The sequence below is a fragment of the Peromyscus leucopus genome, chromosome 8b (genome assembly GCF_004664715.2).
Source record: "Peromyscus leucopus breed LL Stock chromosome 8b, UCI_PerLeu_2.1, whole genome shotgun sequence".
Lineage (NCBI taxonomy): Eukaryota > Metazoa > Chordata > Mammalia > Rodentia > Cricetidae > Peromyscus > Peromyscus leucopus.
This window is the reverse complement of record NC_051086.1, coordinates 96535268-96551734: the sequence shown is the minus strand read 5'-3', so window position 1 is coordinate 96551734 and position 16467 is coordinate 96535268. Positions and strand designations below refer to the sequence as shown.

The window sequence follows — 16467 nt, the reverse complement described above, 5'->3', positions numbered from 1 at the left end:
CACTGAGCCATCTCACTGTCCCCTTTAAAAAGTGTCTAAGAGGGGCTGGAGAGATGGCTCAGTGGTTAAGAGCACTGGCTGCTCTTCCAGAGGTCCTGAGGTCCTGAGTTCAATTCCCAGCAACCACACGGCAGCTCACAACTGTCTGTAGCTCCAGGTCCAGGGGACCCGACACCCATGGCAAAACACCAATGCACATAAAATAAAAATAGAAAATCTTTATAAAAATGTTTAAGAATTTTTATTCATTTATGTGTCTGTGTGGGCACAAGCCCACAGAGGCTGGGGGCGGGTGCCAGATCCCGTGGGGCTGGAGTTTAAGATGGTTATGAGGGGCTGGGAACTGAGTTCGAGTCCTCGAAAAAGCAGGGAGTGCCTCTTAATCATGGAGCTCTCTCTCCAGCCCTTCCCCCTTTAAAAAATAAAACAAGCCGGGCGGGCAGTGGTGGCGCACACCTTTCATCCCAGCACTCGGGAGGCAGATGCAGGGGGATCTCTGAGTTTGAGGCCAGCCTGGGCTACAGAGTGAGTTCTAGGATAGCCAGGACTACCCAAAGAAACCCTATCTTGAAAAACAAAAACAAAAAGATACATGTCCTTAAAAAGAGTAATTTATTTCGAACAGTAAAGAGATTAACATTGTCTCATTAGTCTTAGATTCATACAAACAAGTAACTCTTGAGAAAGTTGCAAGCCCATACACCTCCTACCCATTCCCAGTTGCCACTCACAGACTCAGGACAGGGAGCAGTGGCTCAGGCCCGTAGGCTCAGCACTAAGGTGACGCAGCAGGATTGCTGAGTTCCAGGCCAGCCTGGGCTCCACAGTGAATTCCAGGTCAGCCAGAAAAAAAAAATCTCTTCATATATATGACATAATAATCCATGTTGTATGTAAAGAAATGATCAGAAAGTGCCAATCAGAAGTATCTAGATAGAAAGAAGCCTTTTCCCTGCCCTCTCCCCATTTTTCCCCGAGAGAAAGCCTCACAATGTAGTCCAAGAGGCTTTGAACTCATACCCCTCCTATCTCAACCTGTCACCTGCTGGAATACAGATACACATCATCACACTCTGCTAGAAATAAGGCTGTTTGTAGGTGAAGAATAAGCCACTTCTCACCAGGCATGATGGTGCATGCCTTTGATGCCAGCACTCTGGGGGCACACGTACACAGAACATAGAGAGTTCCAGGCCAGCCAGGGCTAGAGTCAGGCCCTGTTTTCAAAAACAAACAAAGTTGCTCCTTTTGGAAGCCGATAAATCTTTGGAATCTGAGTTCTCTGCTGTGCCTTTTTGGGGTAATCTGAGGCCATTGGTTGAAGAAAGGACTGAGGAAGATAAAGAAATTCTCCACTTCCGTCCTGTTCCCACCCTTGGGGTCAGGGCTGAGGACAGGGCACAAATGCTCAAGGCCTGGCTGTGACCGCAGTGGGACAACTTGGAAGACAATGCCTTGGTGTCAGGTGGCTGCTGGGACCAGCAGGTTCTGCACTGGAGTCTGAGGACCAAAGGGCACTGCAGGTGGCAGGCTGGAGCTGCAGCTATGTGACGTGGACAGGGCAGCCGCAGCCGCTGTCAACACCACCCTACAGCGGCCACAGTCACCCTTTGCGGGCAGCAGCTCTAAGTGAACCCCAAATGATTTAGACAGGCTTCTCTCCTTGGAGAGCTTACAGTAGAGACTGTGTTCTACACTGTGAGACCTGATGCAGCACAGACCGCAGGCGGGGACACTCAGAGAGAGTGGCAGAACACATGGTCTTCAAAGATCTGCTTCTCTCTTGCCGGGAAGGCTTCGTCACAAATTGGACAATTCAAGAAATGGGTCTGCATTTGCTGCTGCTCCAAGATGTGATCACAGACTCCATCACCAAAGTCTGATGAACAGATGAGGCACTTCATGGCAAGCTGGAAGAAGAGAGGTCATGTCCCAACGTGAGCTTTGCATCACAGACATGTCCCTCTATCTGGCTTTCCACTGTATTCTCAGTGCCTAGCATAATCAGCACAAGAAAGGTGCTCAGGAAATAAGAACACACTCACATATGGAGAGGATGTCTGGGGTTTCCTCTCACCCTGGGACTGAAAGGGCCTAATATTGCCAAAACAGTCAACACTGCTCTTGCCTGGAAGGAGCACTGGGCAGGCTTTGTTTGGTTAGCTGACCAGGCCACATCTCTTCCCTGTCACTTGCCAACTCAATTTGCAGGAGACCACCCTGAGCAATGCGGATGGAAAGCCGATTCCTTCTCCTCACCTCAGCCGGCTACCCCAGCCCTGGGCCCAGCCAGCTGACCCCTGCCTGCAGCTATCAAAATGCACCCATCTCTCCCTGGTTCTCCCATGATTTGGAGCAAGCCTGGGGATTTCTCAGGGATTTTATATGTGAACAACAATCTCATGAACCAAATACTTACCGGGCTGGGAGCAGAACTTTCTTGGATACCTGAGGGGAATAAAAAGGATTTTATTCAATGAAAAACCTAGCATGCCTGAACACCAGCTGTGGTCTAGTAGACGTGTTCTGGGACCTTCACTGTGCCCTCTTTCACTAGGCACAGAGATCTACGTGTGCCTCCAAGTGCTGGGATTAAAAGAGCACTCCACTATGCCCAGCTGTTGTTACCTTTGGAGGGTACTCACCATCAAAAACGTCTGCAGCAGGATGCGCCTGTCAGGCCTCTGTTTTGTCAGATCTGTTGCTTTGCATTTATCTCGTGTGTGTGTGTGTGTGTGTGTGTGTCACACACATGAAGGTCAAAGAACAGTCTCAGGTGTAGGTCCTAGTCTGCTTTGTCTGAGGCAGGGTCCTTATTGTTTGCCTAGGCTATGAGCAAACAATAAGAACCCTGTCCTGCCTCCTGTCTCACTGAAGGAGCACTGGGGTTACAGAGGTGTGCTAGAGCACCTAGCTTTTATGTGGTTCTGAGGACTCACACTCACAAAAGCACTTTACTCACTCAGCCCTCTCTCCAGCCCAACCTCTGGGTGATTGCTAGGCAGGTCCTCAAGGAGAGCAGTGGGAAGACAGCTCAGTGGTCACTGGGGTCCTAAGCGGCCCAGGGCAGGGGGAAGACAGCTCAGTGGTCACTGGGGTCCTAAGCGGCCCAGGGCAGGGGGAAGCATCAACAGTCCCCTGGAGGTGACTTATATATCCATCGTCATAGTTACTGTGACAACACGTGGAAGGAGCTCCTTCCACATCGTTTGTCTCATCAGCCCAGCTGACTGGTTTGAAGATACAGATGACTCCATTGGTCCCCACCCCCCATTGCTCAGCCAGAAAGTCAGTTAGGGAAAATCTTCCTATAATTTTTATTTATTTGTTTTTCTTGTTTTATTTTTGAGACAGGATCTCATTCTGTGGCTCAGGCTGACAGCAATCCCCCAGCCTCAGCCTCCCAATGTTGGGATGACAGGCATGAGCCAACAAGTTCAGCTCGATGTTATTATTTTGAGACGGAGTCTCCCAAAGCCCAGGCAAGCCTTGACCTCGCTATGTAACCTGAGGACGACCCTCAATATCCAATCCTTCTGTCTCCACCATACAAGTCCTAGGATTATAGGCATGCGGCACTATGCCCAGTTTCTAAGAATTGAAGCCAGGTCTTGGAGCATCCTAGGCAAGCACTGTACGAACTGAGCTACATTCTCAGCCCCTCATCACTATTATCATTATTTTTTGTTTGACACAGTCTCGCTGTTATGGCATCTAGCATGGCCTCCCACTTTGTATTTGTGTGTACGTGCATGCACTCTGTGCAATACTCGCCCACACGTGCATGGACAGCAAAGGTCCATGCCAGTAGTCTTCCTCTCTTGGTTGCCCCACCCCCTCAAGTCCTGGGGACTGAATCTTGGGTCTTCCTGTGTGCTAGGCAAGTGCTCTCAGCTCAACCCCAGCTGTTCTAGCTCATTCTTTGAGACAATTCTATCTCATTGAACCTGGGCTCACTGACTGGCTGCAATAGCTGGCCAGCAACCTCTGGGGTGCTCTGATCTGTTATCCTCCTTGTGCTTGAATTGGAGGCACATGCCACTGTGTCACTTTTTATGTGGGGCAGGGACCTGAGCTCGGGTCCTCAAGCTTGCATAGCAAGCACTTTACCCACGGCGCCAGCTCCCTAGGCTCAGCCTTCCACCTGCTCCTTTCCCATGAGGCTGCCATGCCGGAAGAGAATATAAACGTGTTCAAATATTTAAAAACAAAGACGAAACTTGTTCTTGCCTCTTGCAAAGAACTGGTTCTGATTTTAAAGAAGATGTTACTGCTTTAAACCAGGCAAAAAACCAAATGAGGACTTGCATTAGCTTTGCAGACAGCAGGGACAGCCTCCCACGTGGAAGGGACAAGTTACTTCACATCCCTCCTATTTCCTGCCCATAGGTCTCAGTGGAGCACACCCCTGTTCATTATCCTCGGCTGGGCCATCAGGGGGCTGCCGGAACTATGGGTTTCTGGGAGGCACAACCTGCCTCTAGCGTTTCCATTTCCAAAACTTAATTAGCTTCCTCTCCTTTGTATGTGTGCATTTTCTACAGAAAGACATTTCTCTGATTTATATTTGGAAGGTAGCCATGGGACTCAATTTGTGCCTGCTGCCTCTAGGCAAATGATCTGATTTGTGTCTTCTGGATTCAGATTTATTTCTCAATTAACACTTTTTTCCTGCCATCTTTCTTTCTATTGGGTCCTTAGCTTCTGTCCAGCAAGTCTTAACAATGCTAGCTTTAATTAGCAGCACACACACACACACACACACACACACACACACACATACACACACACACACATATTAGTGGGGGAAAAGGATGTTGGCAAGGGCCTTCCAGATAGAGTGGGAAAGTTGTCGTACCAGAATATGGATTTCCATACACAAGGCCTGGGTTTTGCCTACCAGCTCCTTGATCTGAAGAATGCATTTGATGTGGAAAAGAGTCGCCTTGGAGGCCCATGTAGTTCATCAGTCTGTTGTTCTCCTTCTTCAGGATCTGAGGACAGAAAGATTTACAGACACGCTGGAAGGCAGCAACAGAGAACTGCTGCAGGAGCAGGCAGGTGCCCATAAGGTTCCCCGTGAACCATGCGACCACCGACCCACAACTACTACGCTTATGTCTGAGTTTAGACATCTGAACTGAATTGATATGTTCTAAGTTTTTAGTGTGTGTGTGTGTGTGTGTGTGTGTGTGTGTGTGTGTGTGTGGTGGAGGTGTGGCCATGAGTTTGGAGGGTAGAGGACAGTTCTGCGGAGTTGTTTCTCTTCTTCTACTTTAGCATGGGTTTGGGGTGACCCAGGTCACCATGCGTACACGACAAATGCCTTTGCCTGATGAGCATCTTACTGGCCCACTCTCTGTTGGATACTGGGTCTCATGTAGCTCAGGCTGGCCCTTAACTTGTATGTATGTAGCTGAAACTTTTAATTCCTAGTTCTTTATTTTTGTATTTTGTATTTTTATTTATTTATTTATCTATCTATTTATGTATTTATGTATGTATTTATTTAGTTATTTAGTTTTGTTTTCAAGACTGTTTCTCTACATACCTCCGGCTGTCTTGAAACTCATTCTGTACATCAGGCTGGCCTTGAACTCAGGGATCTACCTGTCACTGCCTCCTGAGTACTGGGATTAAAGGCCTGTGTTGCACCCCTGGCTGAGTTCCTGGTTCTTACGGCTGGACAGAAGGCTAACGGTTAAGAGCCTGCACTGCCCTTTGATTCTCGGCAGCCATGGTGGGGAGGTCACAGCCACCTGTAACTCCAGCTCCAGGAGAACCTGAGGCCTCTGGCCTCTGAGGGCACCTGCACTCACATGCACACACCCACACATTTATATGACCCATAAATCAAAACAAAGCCCTGCTTCTCTTGCTTGTGCCGTCTCCAGAGTGCTCAGAGTACAGGATGCACCTCCACGCCTGGCTTTTCACTCCAGGCAGTTCTGGACCAAACTTCCAAACAGCAGACTCTTGCTTGGCAGGGTGGATTGTGTTCCATACCCTGCCTCGCACCCCCATCTAATCCAAGAGAATGAGAATAGAGGACCAGAAACAGACCCCCAAGGCTTTCTGTAATCTCCAAATGCATCAGCCCAAATAATAAAAGCCAGCTCAGAAATTCTCAAGGGGCTTATTGGTTGATGTATGTGGAGTTTCAGTGTGCTAGACGGACTGCTTACGGAGATGGGGCCATAAAGTGCCCACGGCCAGGGCTTCTGAGCTGTGTACTTTAGGAGTATTTGCTGGGTACAGTGAGACCCTGTCTCAAAACAAACAAACAAACAAACAAACAACGACAAAAAAAGAAGGCAGTGCACTTTGCTGTGCTGTCTTCTTACGCCTTTGTTGTCGTTGTTGCAGTTTCCCGCAGTTTCCTGACACTGGGGCCACAGACAGCCCAGAAGGTTCCCAGCAAGGGCAGCGATGGAGCAGTGAGAGGTGTCAGTCTAGAAGCAGCAGCAACACTCACCTGGACAACTGTTCCTGGATGCTGGGCATGAGATGACTTTAAGTAGAAGCATTTTTTTTTTTTTTTGCTTCAGTCAATAAATAACTCGGCCAATAGCTCAGTGTTAGCACATACAGATAGTTAATATTGGATTGGTGAGTAAGTGAATGGTCACCATAGCCATGACCACCAAGGCTGCTTCTTGTGAGATGACCCCTGTCATGCCAAGTAAGTTTATGTAGAACAGAGAGAGTGTTTATGTGCTGGACTCGGTGTTATATGCTTGTAATCCTAGTATTTGGGAGGCAGAGACAGGAGGATTGCTTCCAGTTCAAGGCCAGGCTGGATTGCATATTGAGACCCTCTTTCAAAACATCAAAAAATAATTTAAAAAGCAGGGTTTTGGCTTAACCAAGCTGTAGAGTGCTTGCCTGGCATGCACAAAACTCCCTGGGTTCGATCCTAGCACCACATAAACTAGGCATGGTGGTGGATGACTGTAATCTCAGCACAGGGCAGATGGAGGCCATGGGTTCAAGAAGTCAAGGTCATTTTCAGTTCATGGCAAATTTGAGGCCAGCCTGGGCTACAGAGATTCTGTCTCAAAAACAAAACCAACGAATCCCAGGATTTTGTGGTAAGTTGGACTACTTTGCTTATGTGCCTGCTTCACCGGGAAAGGGCCCTTCTATTCACCCTCCGACTTTTACTATCACACCTCTGAGCTAACCTGCTCTCTCTCTCTCTTGTTTTTGTTTGTTTTGTTTTGAGGGATTCTCTGTGTAACAGTTCTGGCTGTCCTAGAATTTGTAGGTCAGGCTGGCCCCAAACACACAGAGATCCTCCTGCCTCCTGAGTACTGGGTTTAAAGGCATCTACTATCACTACCACCACCACCACCACCACCACCACCACCACCACCACCACCACCACCACCACCACCACCACCAGGTTTATTTGAATATTTTGAGACAGGGTCTCTCTCACAATGTAACCTTGGAACTCACACTGTAGCCCAGGATGGCCTCAAACTTGAGCTAATCGTGCCTTACCCTGGCAGCAGCTGGAATCACAGCCATGAGCCATTACCCCCAGCCCTCCCTCTGAGATGTTGGGATTTCCTCCTTCTTGCACACTTACATTGTTCTCTTTGTCTAGTCTCTCTTTCTCTCTCTTCAGAACGTCAGACACAATCTTGTTGTCACTTAGCTTTCTAGACAGGTCAAAGTTCTCATCCTGTCAACAAAGACATTACAGTTAGGATCTTATACTGAAATGGAGCCCCAAGGTAGATTGCGGAGGAGCTGGCTTCCAAAGGGAGGAGGGCTGAGGCAGGAGAGCAGGGAACTCTGGGAGGTGGGAGGGTGCTGGGGACTTGGCCAAAGGCTGGAAAGCTGAGCAGGCATGGCAATGTCAGGTGTGTCAGTTTAACTGACAGGGTAAGAGACTAGAGAGGCGAGGCGAGCTCGAGGCAGACCCTTGAAGACTGACTTTTCAGAGGTGAAGACAACTAGAACCCTGGAATCCTACCCGGCATGACAGGACCCTGTTAGTTCTGAGTGGACACCTTACTCCAGGGGCCTGAGGCACTCTGATCTGGGTTGGAAGGACTTTCTCCCAGGTTCCACCAGGTACACAGCCTGGGCTCGGAACTCCCCAGAACGCTGGTTGACTCAGCTAGTTTCATGTTCAGTGCTCCCCATTTCTTGCTTGTCCACGTACACATGCACACGTCTCACAGACACACTCCAGCTAATCCTACTGGTTGTGGTTTTGGTTGCATGATTTTTTATTTGAATGCTGGTGCCCAAACTGCTGTGCGCTTCTAGCCGGCCCTGAGGTAATCGAGGGGCTACCCGATGACAGTGCCGATGTCAGGCTTCTTGCTCCCCATCCCCACTGGTTCCTGTTGGCTCTTCTGGTCCTGCTTCACCTCCTCAAAAGGCAGAAATAAGAAAGGACTCTGAGTCTGCACCGAACCTCCTGAATCATTACAGAAACTTTCCCTGAGATCCATGAATGGGTCTGAGTCCCCAGGGACTTTCCCCTTGCCCAGGTTGGCTTCCGGTCTCTTAATGCCACCCTCTCTTTTTAGGAAGAAAAAGCTCCTTAGTAAGGGTGCGTGTCCTCTGGGCTGGTCGGAACCTGACTTCCACGTCCCTTGCTCTCCTGGGCCCTTTCACTGGCACCTACCATTGCAGAAGCCCTGAGTTGCCTGATCTGTTTGTGGAGTCGCTGACACTCTTTGTACTTCTCTAAGTAACAGGCTCTCCCGGCCTCTACCTTTGCCTTTAGGCGGTCAACCTCTCGCACTAACTCCTCCTCCGTGGTTGTCTCTTTGTTCTTAGGCTCCTGAAGTACAAGACACACAGTCCTTGCAGTTAGAGAGCGTTTGCGTGAGAAATAAAGATTATAAGGAAGGGGATATAGTTCAGAGGTAAAGGCTTGGAGAGCATGTGTGAGGTCCTGAGTCTGATGCCTAGCACCAAGCGGGGGAGTCCTTGGGTTTTGAAAAATTCCAAGAAAAGCTAGATTAATCATAAGGAGGTTCAAATCTTCATATAATTATAGATTAAAGCTATTTTCTCCCCTCCTTCAACACTCAACAAAAACCTCACATATGCCTGGGAGTCAGGAGAGAAGTGGATGAAATGGAGTGAATGAACAGAAGAGGAGAGCTGGGGTGGCGCTCAGTGGGGGAGGGAGCACATGCTTAGCACAGACAAGCCCTGGGCTCAGTCCCCGAGAGCGTGTGACCCATCTAACCCCTCAACCACCTGGCTGTGACCCTGCAGTAATGTGGGCTCAATGGCACCAGACGCTGCCATTTTTCACAAGTGGGCAATGCGGGTTTGTGGGAAACGGTCTCAACTGTAAAGGTTAGTAACGAATTCAGTTTCTTCAAGGCCCGTCGTAGGGCTGAACGGTTTGCAAACCCTGTCCTACTCTTTACTTCTCATATTCGTGGTTCTGGAGACGGGGTCTCATGAAAGGTAGGCTGGCTTCAAACTCATTATGCAGCTCAGGATGACTGAATCCCAGTCCTCCTGCCTCAGCCTCTACCTGGCTGAGACTGTAAGAGTGAGCTAGCAAATAAGCAGTATACACACAGTCAGTTCTCAAAACCTGACCAAATGTGAGGGCCAGAGCGATGCAGCTACAGTATGAGGCAGTCTGGACACTTTCCGATGTCAGAATCCTCATGGTCTTTTTTTGACATCCATTCAGAAAACACAGATTTCAGTTCCTGTCAGCATCGTGAGGCCTCTTTTCCAACAAGTTATTTCAGGAAATTACTAGTTAATTAGGCTTTCATTGCTATGTATGTTCGTGTGGCTCTTTATAGTTATTCACTTGTTTGTCATAACAAATCTGGAGTAAGTTCCTAACCCAAAGATCTGTCCACTACTGTGTCCTGATGTTTAATGTTCCATACTCCTTGATCACTCATCACATATTAGACACATCTACCTCTCTGAAACATCTTTCAAATGGCAGATTCTCTGTCCTTTTGGATAGAAAGTAAAACCCCATAGGTGAATGCTACCCTAATGTCTCGGTTGTCTTTCCATCTCCTGAAAACAGCCCCTCCTGTCTTCCTAGGCACCGCCCACAGAGCCATGCACAAACAGTCAACATGCCGTCAGCTCCTGTTGCTTCTTCCTCGCCGTGGTTTCTCTCTGCTTCATCTTTTCCACTGTCTGCTCAAGCTTCTTCTGCTGCTCCTTCTGCACAGAAAGAGACTTTAGTACCACGCTGGGAACACACGCACAGGCGCACAGGCGCACGCGTGCACATACACATACATGCACACACTGAACTCATGAGCAAGCAGGATGCTGAGGAAGTCTTTTAGTTGTTGAATAAGATCATGACATAACCTCATACAAGATGGCTTCTTTGAGCTGGGTGTGATGGGTGTGGTGGTGCACACCTTTAATCCAGAGCCAAAGAGGCAGAGGCAGCAGAAACTGAGTTCCAGGCCAGCCAGGGATACACGGTGAGACGGTGTCTCAAAAAGCAGCAGTAGAGGTAAAGGCATCTTTTGAGCCCTTCCCCAGAGCCAGGAAAGAAAGCACAAGGTGTGTTTTCGTGGGAAAGTTTGCCTGCACGGGTCTACCTGTTCAGTGAGACTGAGGACGAGCTGGCTATTTTCATTCTTGAGACGCTGCAGCTGCTCTGTCATGTCTTGGTCTCTCAGAACAAGCTCTTCCATTTCTTTCTCTTGAGTTGACAGCTGGGCCTAAAGCAAAGAGTGAATTCCACAGTAAGAGAGAGGAAAACTAAGTGGGAGCCTGTTCCAAGCTAACGCGCACAGGAGCGAAGATGATTCCTAGCAACTCCCAACTGCAGAGACCCCTCGGGGCTCCTCCACTCACCGGCTCTGCCACACGGCCCAGAATCTGACTCAACTGAGCAACGGTCAACCAGTCTCGTTTTGTTTTTTTTTAAATGAAAGCTTGTCTTTCTTCCTAAATATAGAGCAGTTCTGCTTTACATTACATCCTAGGCTTTGGAGTAAGATTTTGCTTGAGAAAATTTTGTAATAAATGAAAATCATTGTTATAAATGATTATCATCCTTAAGATTAGTTCATGATATATACACAAACACAAATTAATTTCCTCGTAGGCCATTACTATTTGTAATATGCACATGTGGGACCACATGATCTAAGACTGAAAAACCCATAGCCTAACTTGAAGTCTGATGCTCTAAAAATGGTAGTGTTCAGTCTTGCTTGTCGATCCCATCCGCCTGAGAATGCCTCTGAGATGAGCGCAGCACTCTGTGTCTGTGGACATTCCTATTCTTTCTTTTTCTTCTTTCTTTCTTTCTTTCTTTCTTTCTTCTCTTTCTTTCTTTCTTTCTTTCTTTCTTTCTTTCTTTCTTTCTTTCTTTCTCTCTCTCTCTCTCCTCTCTCTCTCTCTCTCTCTCTCTCTCTCTCTCTCTTTCCCCTTTGAGACAGGGTTTCTCTGTGTAGCCCTGGCTGTCCTGGAACGTGCTCTGTAGACCAGACTAGACTTGGATTTACAGAGCTCCGCCTGCCTCTGCCTCCCTAGTGCTGTGGCACCACCACATCTGGCTTCTGTAGAATTTCTAAGGAGGTAATAAAAGGGAAAGGTACCGAGGGGCTCGGGCAGAACACAAGGGAAGGAGAAAGCCAGCCCAAGCATTCTCTGCTTCCTGGATGCTGTGGTGTGAGCTGCTTGCTGTCACACCCTCTCCACCACGGTGGACAGGAACCTCTTAGACTCTGAGCCAAATCAATCCTTCCTTTGTCAAGTTTTTACATCAGATATTCTGCCACAGCACCAAAGTTGAACATCACTGCTGTGCTTCGAGGCACTCGCTACAAGGAGCAACATCTTTCTGGAAAATGCCCTTTGGCAAAAGCACACTGTCACTCACCTGAAGCTGGTCTACTCTGCTCCCCAGCTTCTCGTTTTCTGAGGATATCTTCTGGTTGTGTTCTTTCAGTCTATGGGAGTGGAAATGATTGTTTATGATTCCAGATCAATTACCCCAGTACATAAGTGACTCAGACCTGGCCTGGCCTAAGACAACAGTTAATCACCTACATACATGCCATAACAGGAAGTCAGGTTTTTTTTTTTTTTTTGTTTGAAATAGGGTATCATGTAGCCTGTGCTGCCCTCAAAGTCCCTGTGTAGCCGAGGATGACCAATGGGAGGGATGACAGGGATGTTGGGTCACTCCCTACCTTAACGAGCAGTGTTAACTACAAACTGCCATCGCTCCCATGCAAGAAGAGGGCAGGCATACTCACCGGAGCATCTCAGTCTCCCAACAGGCCTTCTGCTCTTCCATGTCCTCTTCTAACTTCTTATTGGTGCTCTGCAGTGCCTCTAGTGCCTCCTGGAGAGCGAAACATGATTAAGAGGCAGATCATTTTTAAGACAAGTTTTAGTATGTAAGCACTGTGGTGGTTTCATGAGATATGTCCTTCTCAGGCTCAGGCATTTGAACACTTGGTCCCTAGCTAGTGGTGCTGTTTGGAAAGGTTCTGAGAAGGTGCAGGCTTGCTGGAGGAAGTGTGTCACTGAGGGTAGGCTTTGAGGGTACAGCCTTGCTGGAGGAAGTGTGTCACTGAGGGTAGGCTTTGAGTGTACAGCCTTGCTGGAGGAAGTGTGTCACTGAGGGTAGGCTTTGGGTGTACAGCCTTGCTGGAGGAAGCTCGTCACCGTCACCAAGGGCAGGCTTTGAGGGTACAGCCTTGCTCCACTTCTAGTGCTCACTGCAACCCATGCTTGTAAATGAAGTGTGGCCTCCTGCTCCTGCCAACATCCCTGCAATTTGCCGCCACGCCTCCCCACCATGATGGACTCACCCCTTGGAACTGTGAGCCAAAACAAACCCTCTCTTTCCCATGTTGCCCCTGGCCATTGTGCTCTATCACAGTAACAGGAGAGTAACTACTCTATTAGCACTTTTAACTTAGTAGCCACTTTCAAATACTGTATTAGTTAGGCAGAGCACTACATAGAGAGAATGGCACCACTAAGGGGATTCCACACCAAAAGATATTTTTTTAATTTTCTTTTTTATTAATTAAATATATTTATTTATTTTACATCCCGACTACAGTTTCCCCTCCCTCCTCTCCTCCCAGTCCCTCCCCTTCCTCTCCTCTGCTCCCCCCAATCCACTCCTCCTGTTTCTGTTCAGAAAGGGGTGGCATCCATGTATATCAACAAAACATGGCATATCAAGTTGTGGTAGGACTTGTATTAAGGCTGGGCAAGGCAACTTAGTATGAGGAATAGGTTCCCAAAAGCCAGAATGCATTAGGGACAGCCCTGCTCCCACTGTTAGGAGTCCCACAAGTAGACCAAGCTACACACTGTCACATATATGTAGAGGGCCTAGGTCGGTCCCATGCTCATGGATTGGTAGGATTAACATCTTGCCAAAAGCAATCTACATATTTAACAAAATCCCCATTAAAATCCCAACACAATTCTTTACAGACCTTGAAAGAACAATACTTAACTTCATATGGAAAAACAAAAAAAAACTAGGATAGCTAAAACAACCCTGTACAATAAAGGAACCTAGGGAGGTACCACCATCCCTGACCTCAAGCTCTACTACAAAGCTAGCTATAGTGTGATAATTTGAATGTAGTTGACTTCTATAAACTCATAGGGAGTGGCACTTTTAGAAGGTGTGGCTTTGTTGAAGTAGGTGTGGCACTGTTGAAGGAAGTGTGTCATGTAGGGGTGGGCTTTGAGGTCTCCTATGCTCAAGTTGGGTCTAGTTCAGTTTACTTCCTGTGGCATGCGGATCAAGGATGTAGAACTCTCAGCTACTTCTCCAGCACCATGTCCGCCTGCACCCCACCATGTCACACTATGATGGTAATAGACTGAATCTCTGAAAATCTAAGCCACACCACTTAAATGTTTTTCCTTGATAAGAGCTGCCATGGTCATAGTGTCTCTTCACAGCAATAGAAACTCTAAGACATGTAGTAATTAAAAACAGCATGGTATCAAAGGCAGAGATATAACCATACCTATGAACACTTGGTTTTTGACAAAGGAGCTAAAAGTATACAATGGAAAAAAGAAAGCATCTTCAACAAATGGTGCTGGCATAACTGGATGTTAGCATGTAGAAGACTGCAAATAGATCCATATCTATTGCCATGCACAAAACTCAAGTCCAAGTGGATAAAAGACCTCAACATAAATCCAGTTACACTGAACCTGATAGAAGAGAAAGTGGGAAGTAGCCTTGAATGCACTGGCACAGGAGACAACTTCCTAAATACAACACCAGTAGCACAGACACTAAAAGCAACAATTAATAAGTGGGACCTCCTGAAACTGAAATGATTCTGTAAGGCAAAGAACACTGTCAATAGGAAAAAATGGCAGCCTACAAAATGGGAAAAGATCTTCATCAATCTCAAATCTGACAGAGGGCTGATTTCCAAAATATATAAAGAACCCAAGAAACTAAACATCAAAAAACCAAACAATCCAATTTAAAAATGGAGTACAGATCTAAACAGAGAATTCTCAACAGAAGAATCTCAAATGGCCAAGAGACACTTAAAGAAATGTTCAATACCCTTCTTTTGTCATCAGGGAAATGCAAATCAAAACGACTCTGAGATTCCATCTTACAAAGTCAGAACGGCTAAGAACAAAAACCAAAAATGATTGGGTGATAGTGGCACACACCTTTAATCTCAGCACTCAGGAGACAGAGGCAGGCAGATCTCTGTGAATTTGAGGCCAGCCTTGTGTACAGAGCTAGTTCCGGGATAGCCAAGGCTACACAAAGAAACCCTGTCTCAAAAATCCAAAAAGCTAACCCGCCCCCCTCCCCCAAATGACAGATTATGCTGGAGATGATGTAGAGTAAGGGGAACACTTCTCCATTGCTGGCAGGAGTGCAAACTTATACAGCCACTTTGGAATTCAATATGGTGGTTTCTCAGAAAACTGGAAATCAATCTACCTCAAGACCCAGCAATACCACTCTTGGGCATATACCCAAAAGATGCTCAATCATACCACAAGGATACTTGCTTAATTATGTTCATAGAAGCATTATTCATAATAGCCCGAACCTGGAAACAACCTAGATGTCCCTCAACTGAAAAATGGATAAAGAAAATGTGGTACATTTACACAGTGGAGTATTACTCAGCTGTTAAAAACAATAGCATCATGAAATTTGAAGGCAAATGGATGGAACTAGAAAAAAATCATGCTGAGTAAGGTAACTAAAGACCTAAAAAGACAAACATGGTATATACTCACTCATAAGTGGATATTAGCTATAAAGTAATGGATAACCATGCTATAATCCACAGACCAGAGAGGCTAGGTAACAAGGAGGGCTCAAGGGGGGATGCTTGGATCTCCCCGGAAAGAGGAAATAGAAGAGATTTTGAGGGTGGATTGGAGTCAGGTGGGGGTGGGAACATGAGGGGTCAGGTTGAGGAGTGGATGGAGAGGGAGAGTACTGAAAGAGATGACTGGAAAGGGGGCATTTCAGGGTCAAGTAGACACCTGGTGCAAGGGAAACTCCCAGGATTCTACAAGGTTGACCCCAGCTAAGACTCTAGCAATGGTGAATAGCAAGACTTCCAGTGGAGGGATTGGGACACTGTTGTGAATCTTCACTGTATGAAGATGTGTGGCTGTGATTGGTTTAATAGTAAGCTAAATGGCCAATAGGCAGGCAGGAGGTATAGGTGGGACTACTGGACAAAGAGAGGTCTGGGAAGAAGAAAGGCAGATTCGCCAGTTAGATGCAGAGGGAGCAAGACATGCTGGAGGAGAGGTAAAATTAATTTAAGGTAATGTTAAAATAATTTGAGTTAAATTCTTTCCATATATACATTTTGCTGTGGGATGGTCTGTATGTCAAATTGCTCTGATTGGTCAATAAATAAAACACTGGTTGGCCAGTGGCCAGGCAGGAAGTATAGGCAGGACTAACAGAGAGGAGAATTGAGAGAATAGGAAGGCAGGAGGAGACACTGCCAGCTGCCGCCATGACAAGCAGCATGTGAAGATGCTGGTAAGCCACAAGCATGTGGCAAGGTATAGATTTATAGAAATGGATTAATTTAAGATGTAAGAACTGGATAGCTAGAAGCCTGAGCCATTGGGCCAAACAGTTTAAGTAATATAAGTCTCTGTGTGTTTACTTGGTTGGGTCTGAACAGCTTCGGGACTGGCAGGTGAGAGAGATTTATCCTGACCGTGGGCCAGGCAGGACTAGGAAAACTCTAGCTATAACATTTGTTGTTGTTGTTGCTGCAGGCTGGATAATCTAATCCAGGGCTCATACATGCCAGGCAAGCACTCTACTACTGAGTCCCAGCCTGTTTTTTCCAAATCAAAAAGGCATCCATGGAGCCGGACGGTGGTGGCACATGCCTTTAATCCCAGCACTCATGAGGCAGAGCCAGGTGGATCTCTGTGAGTTCGAGGCCAGCCTGGTCTACAGAGTGAGATCCAGGACAG

General features: G+C 47.1%; 1 protein-coding gene across 3 annotated transcripts in view; it reads right to left on the bottom strand.

Annotated features, from left to right (window-relative positions):
• Positions 1-593: 593 nt before the first annotated feature.
• Calcoco2 (calcium binding and coiled-coil domain 2) overlaps positions 594-16467 on the bottom strand; it is a 34155-nt gene continuing 18281 nt past the window's right edge. Inside the window, exons 6-13 of one of the 3 annotated variants that reach the window (XM_028869019.2) lie at positions 12246-12334; positions 11867-11936; positions 10575-10697; positions 10096-10182; positions 7595-7690; positions 4859-4994; positions 2420-2448; positions 594-1910 (exon numbers count right to left, since the gene is read on the bottom strand). In XM_028869019.2, the coding sequence (XP_028724852.1) occupies positions 1737-1910; positions 2420-2448; positions 4859-4994; positions 7595-7690; positions 10096-10182; positions 10575-10697; positions 11867-11936; positions 12246-12334 (804 nt within the window). In that variant the 3' untranslated portion in view covers positions 594-1736. Of the gene's footprint in view, positions 1911-2419; positions 2449-4858; positions 4995-7594; positions 7691-8222; positions 8391-8647; positions 8807-10095; positions 10183-10574; positions 10698-11866; positions 11937-12245; positions 12335-16467 lie in introns of those variants that run through there. The other 2 variants (XM_028869020.2, XM_037200550.1) reach the window with 2 other exon arrangements.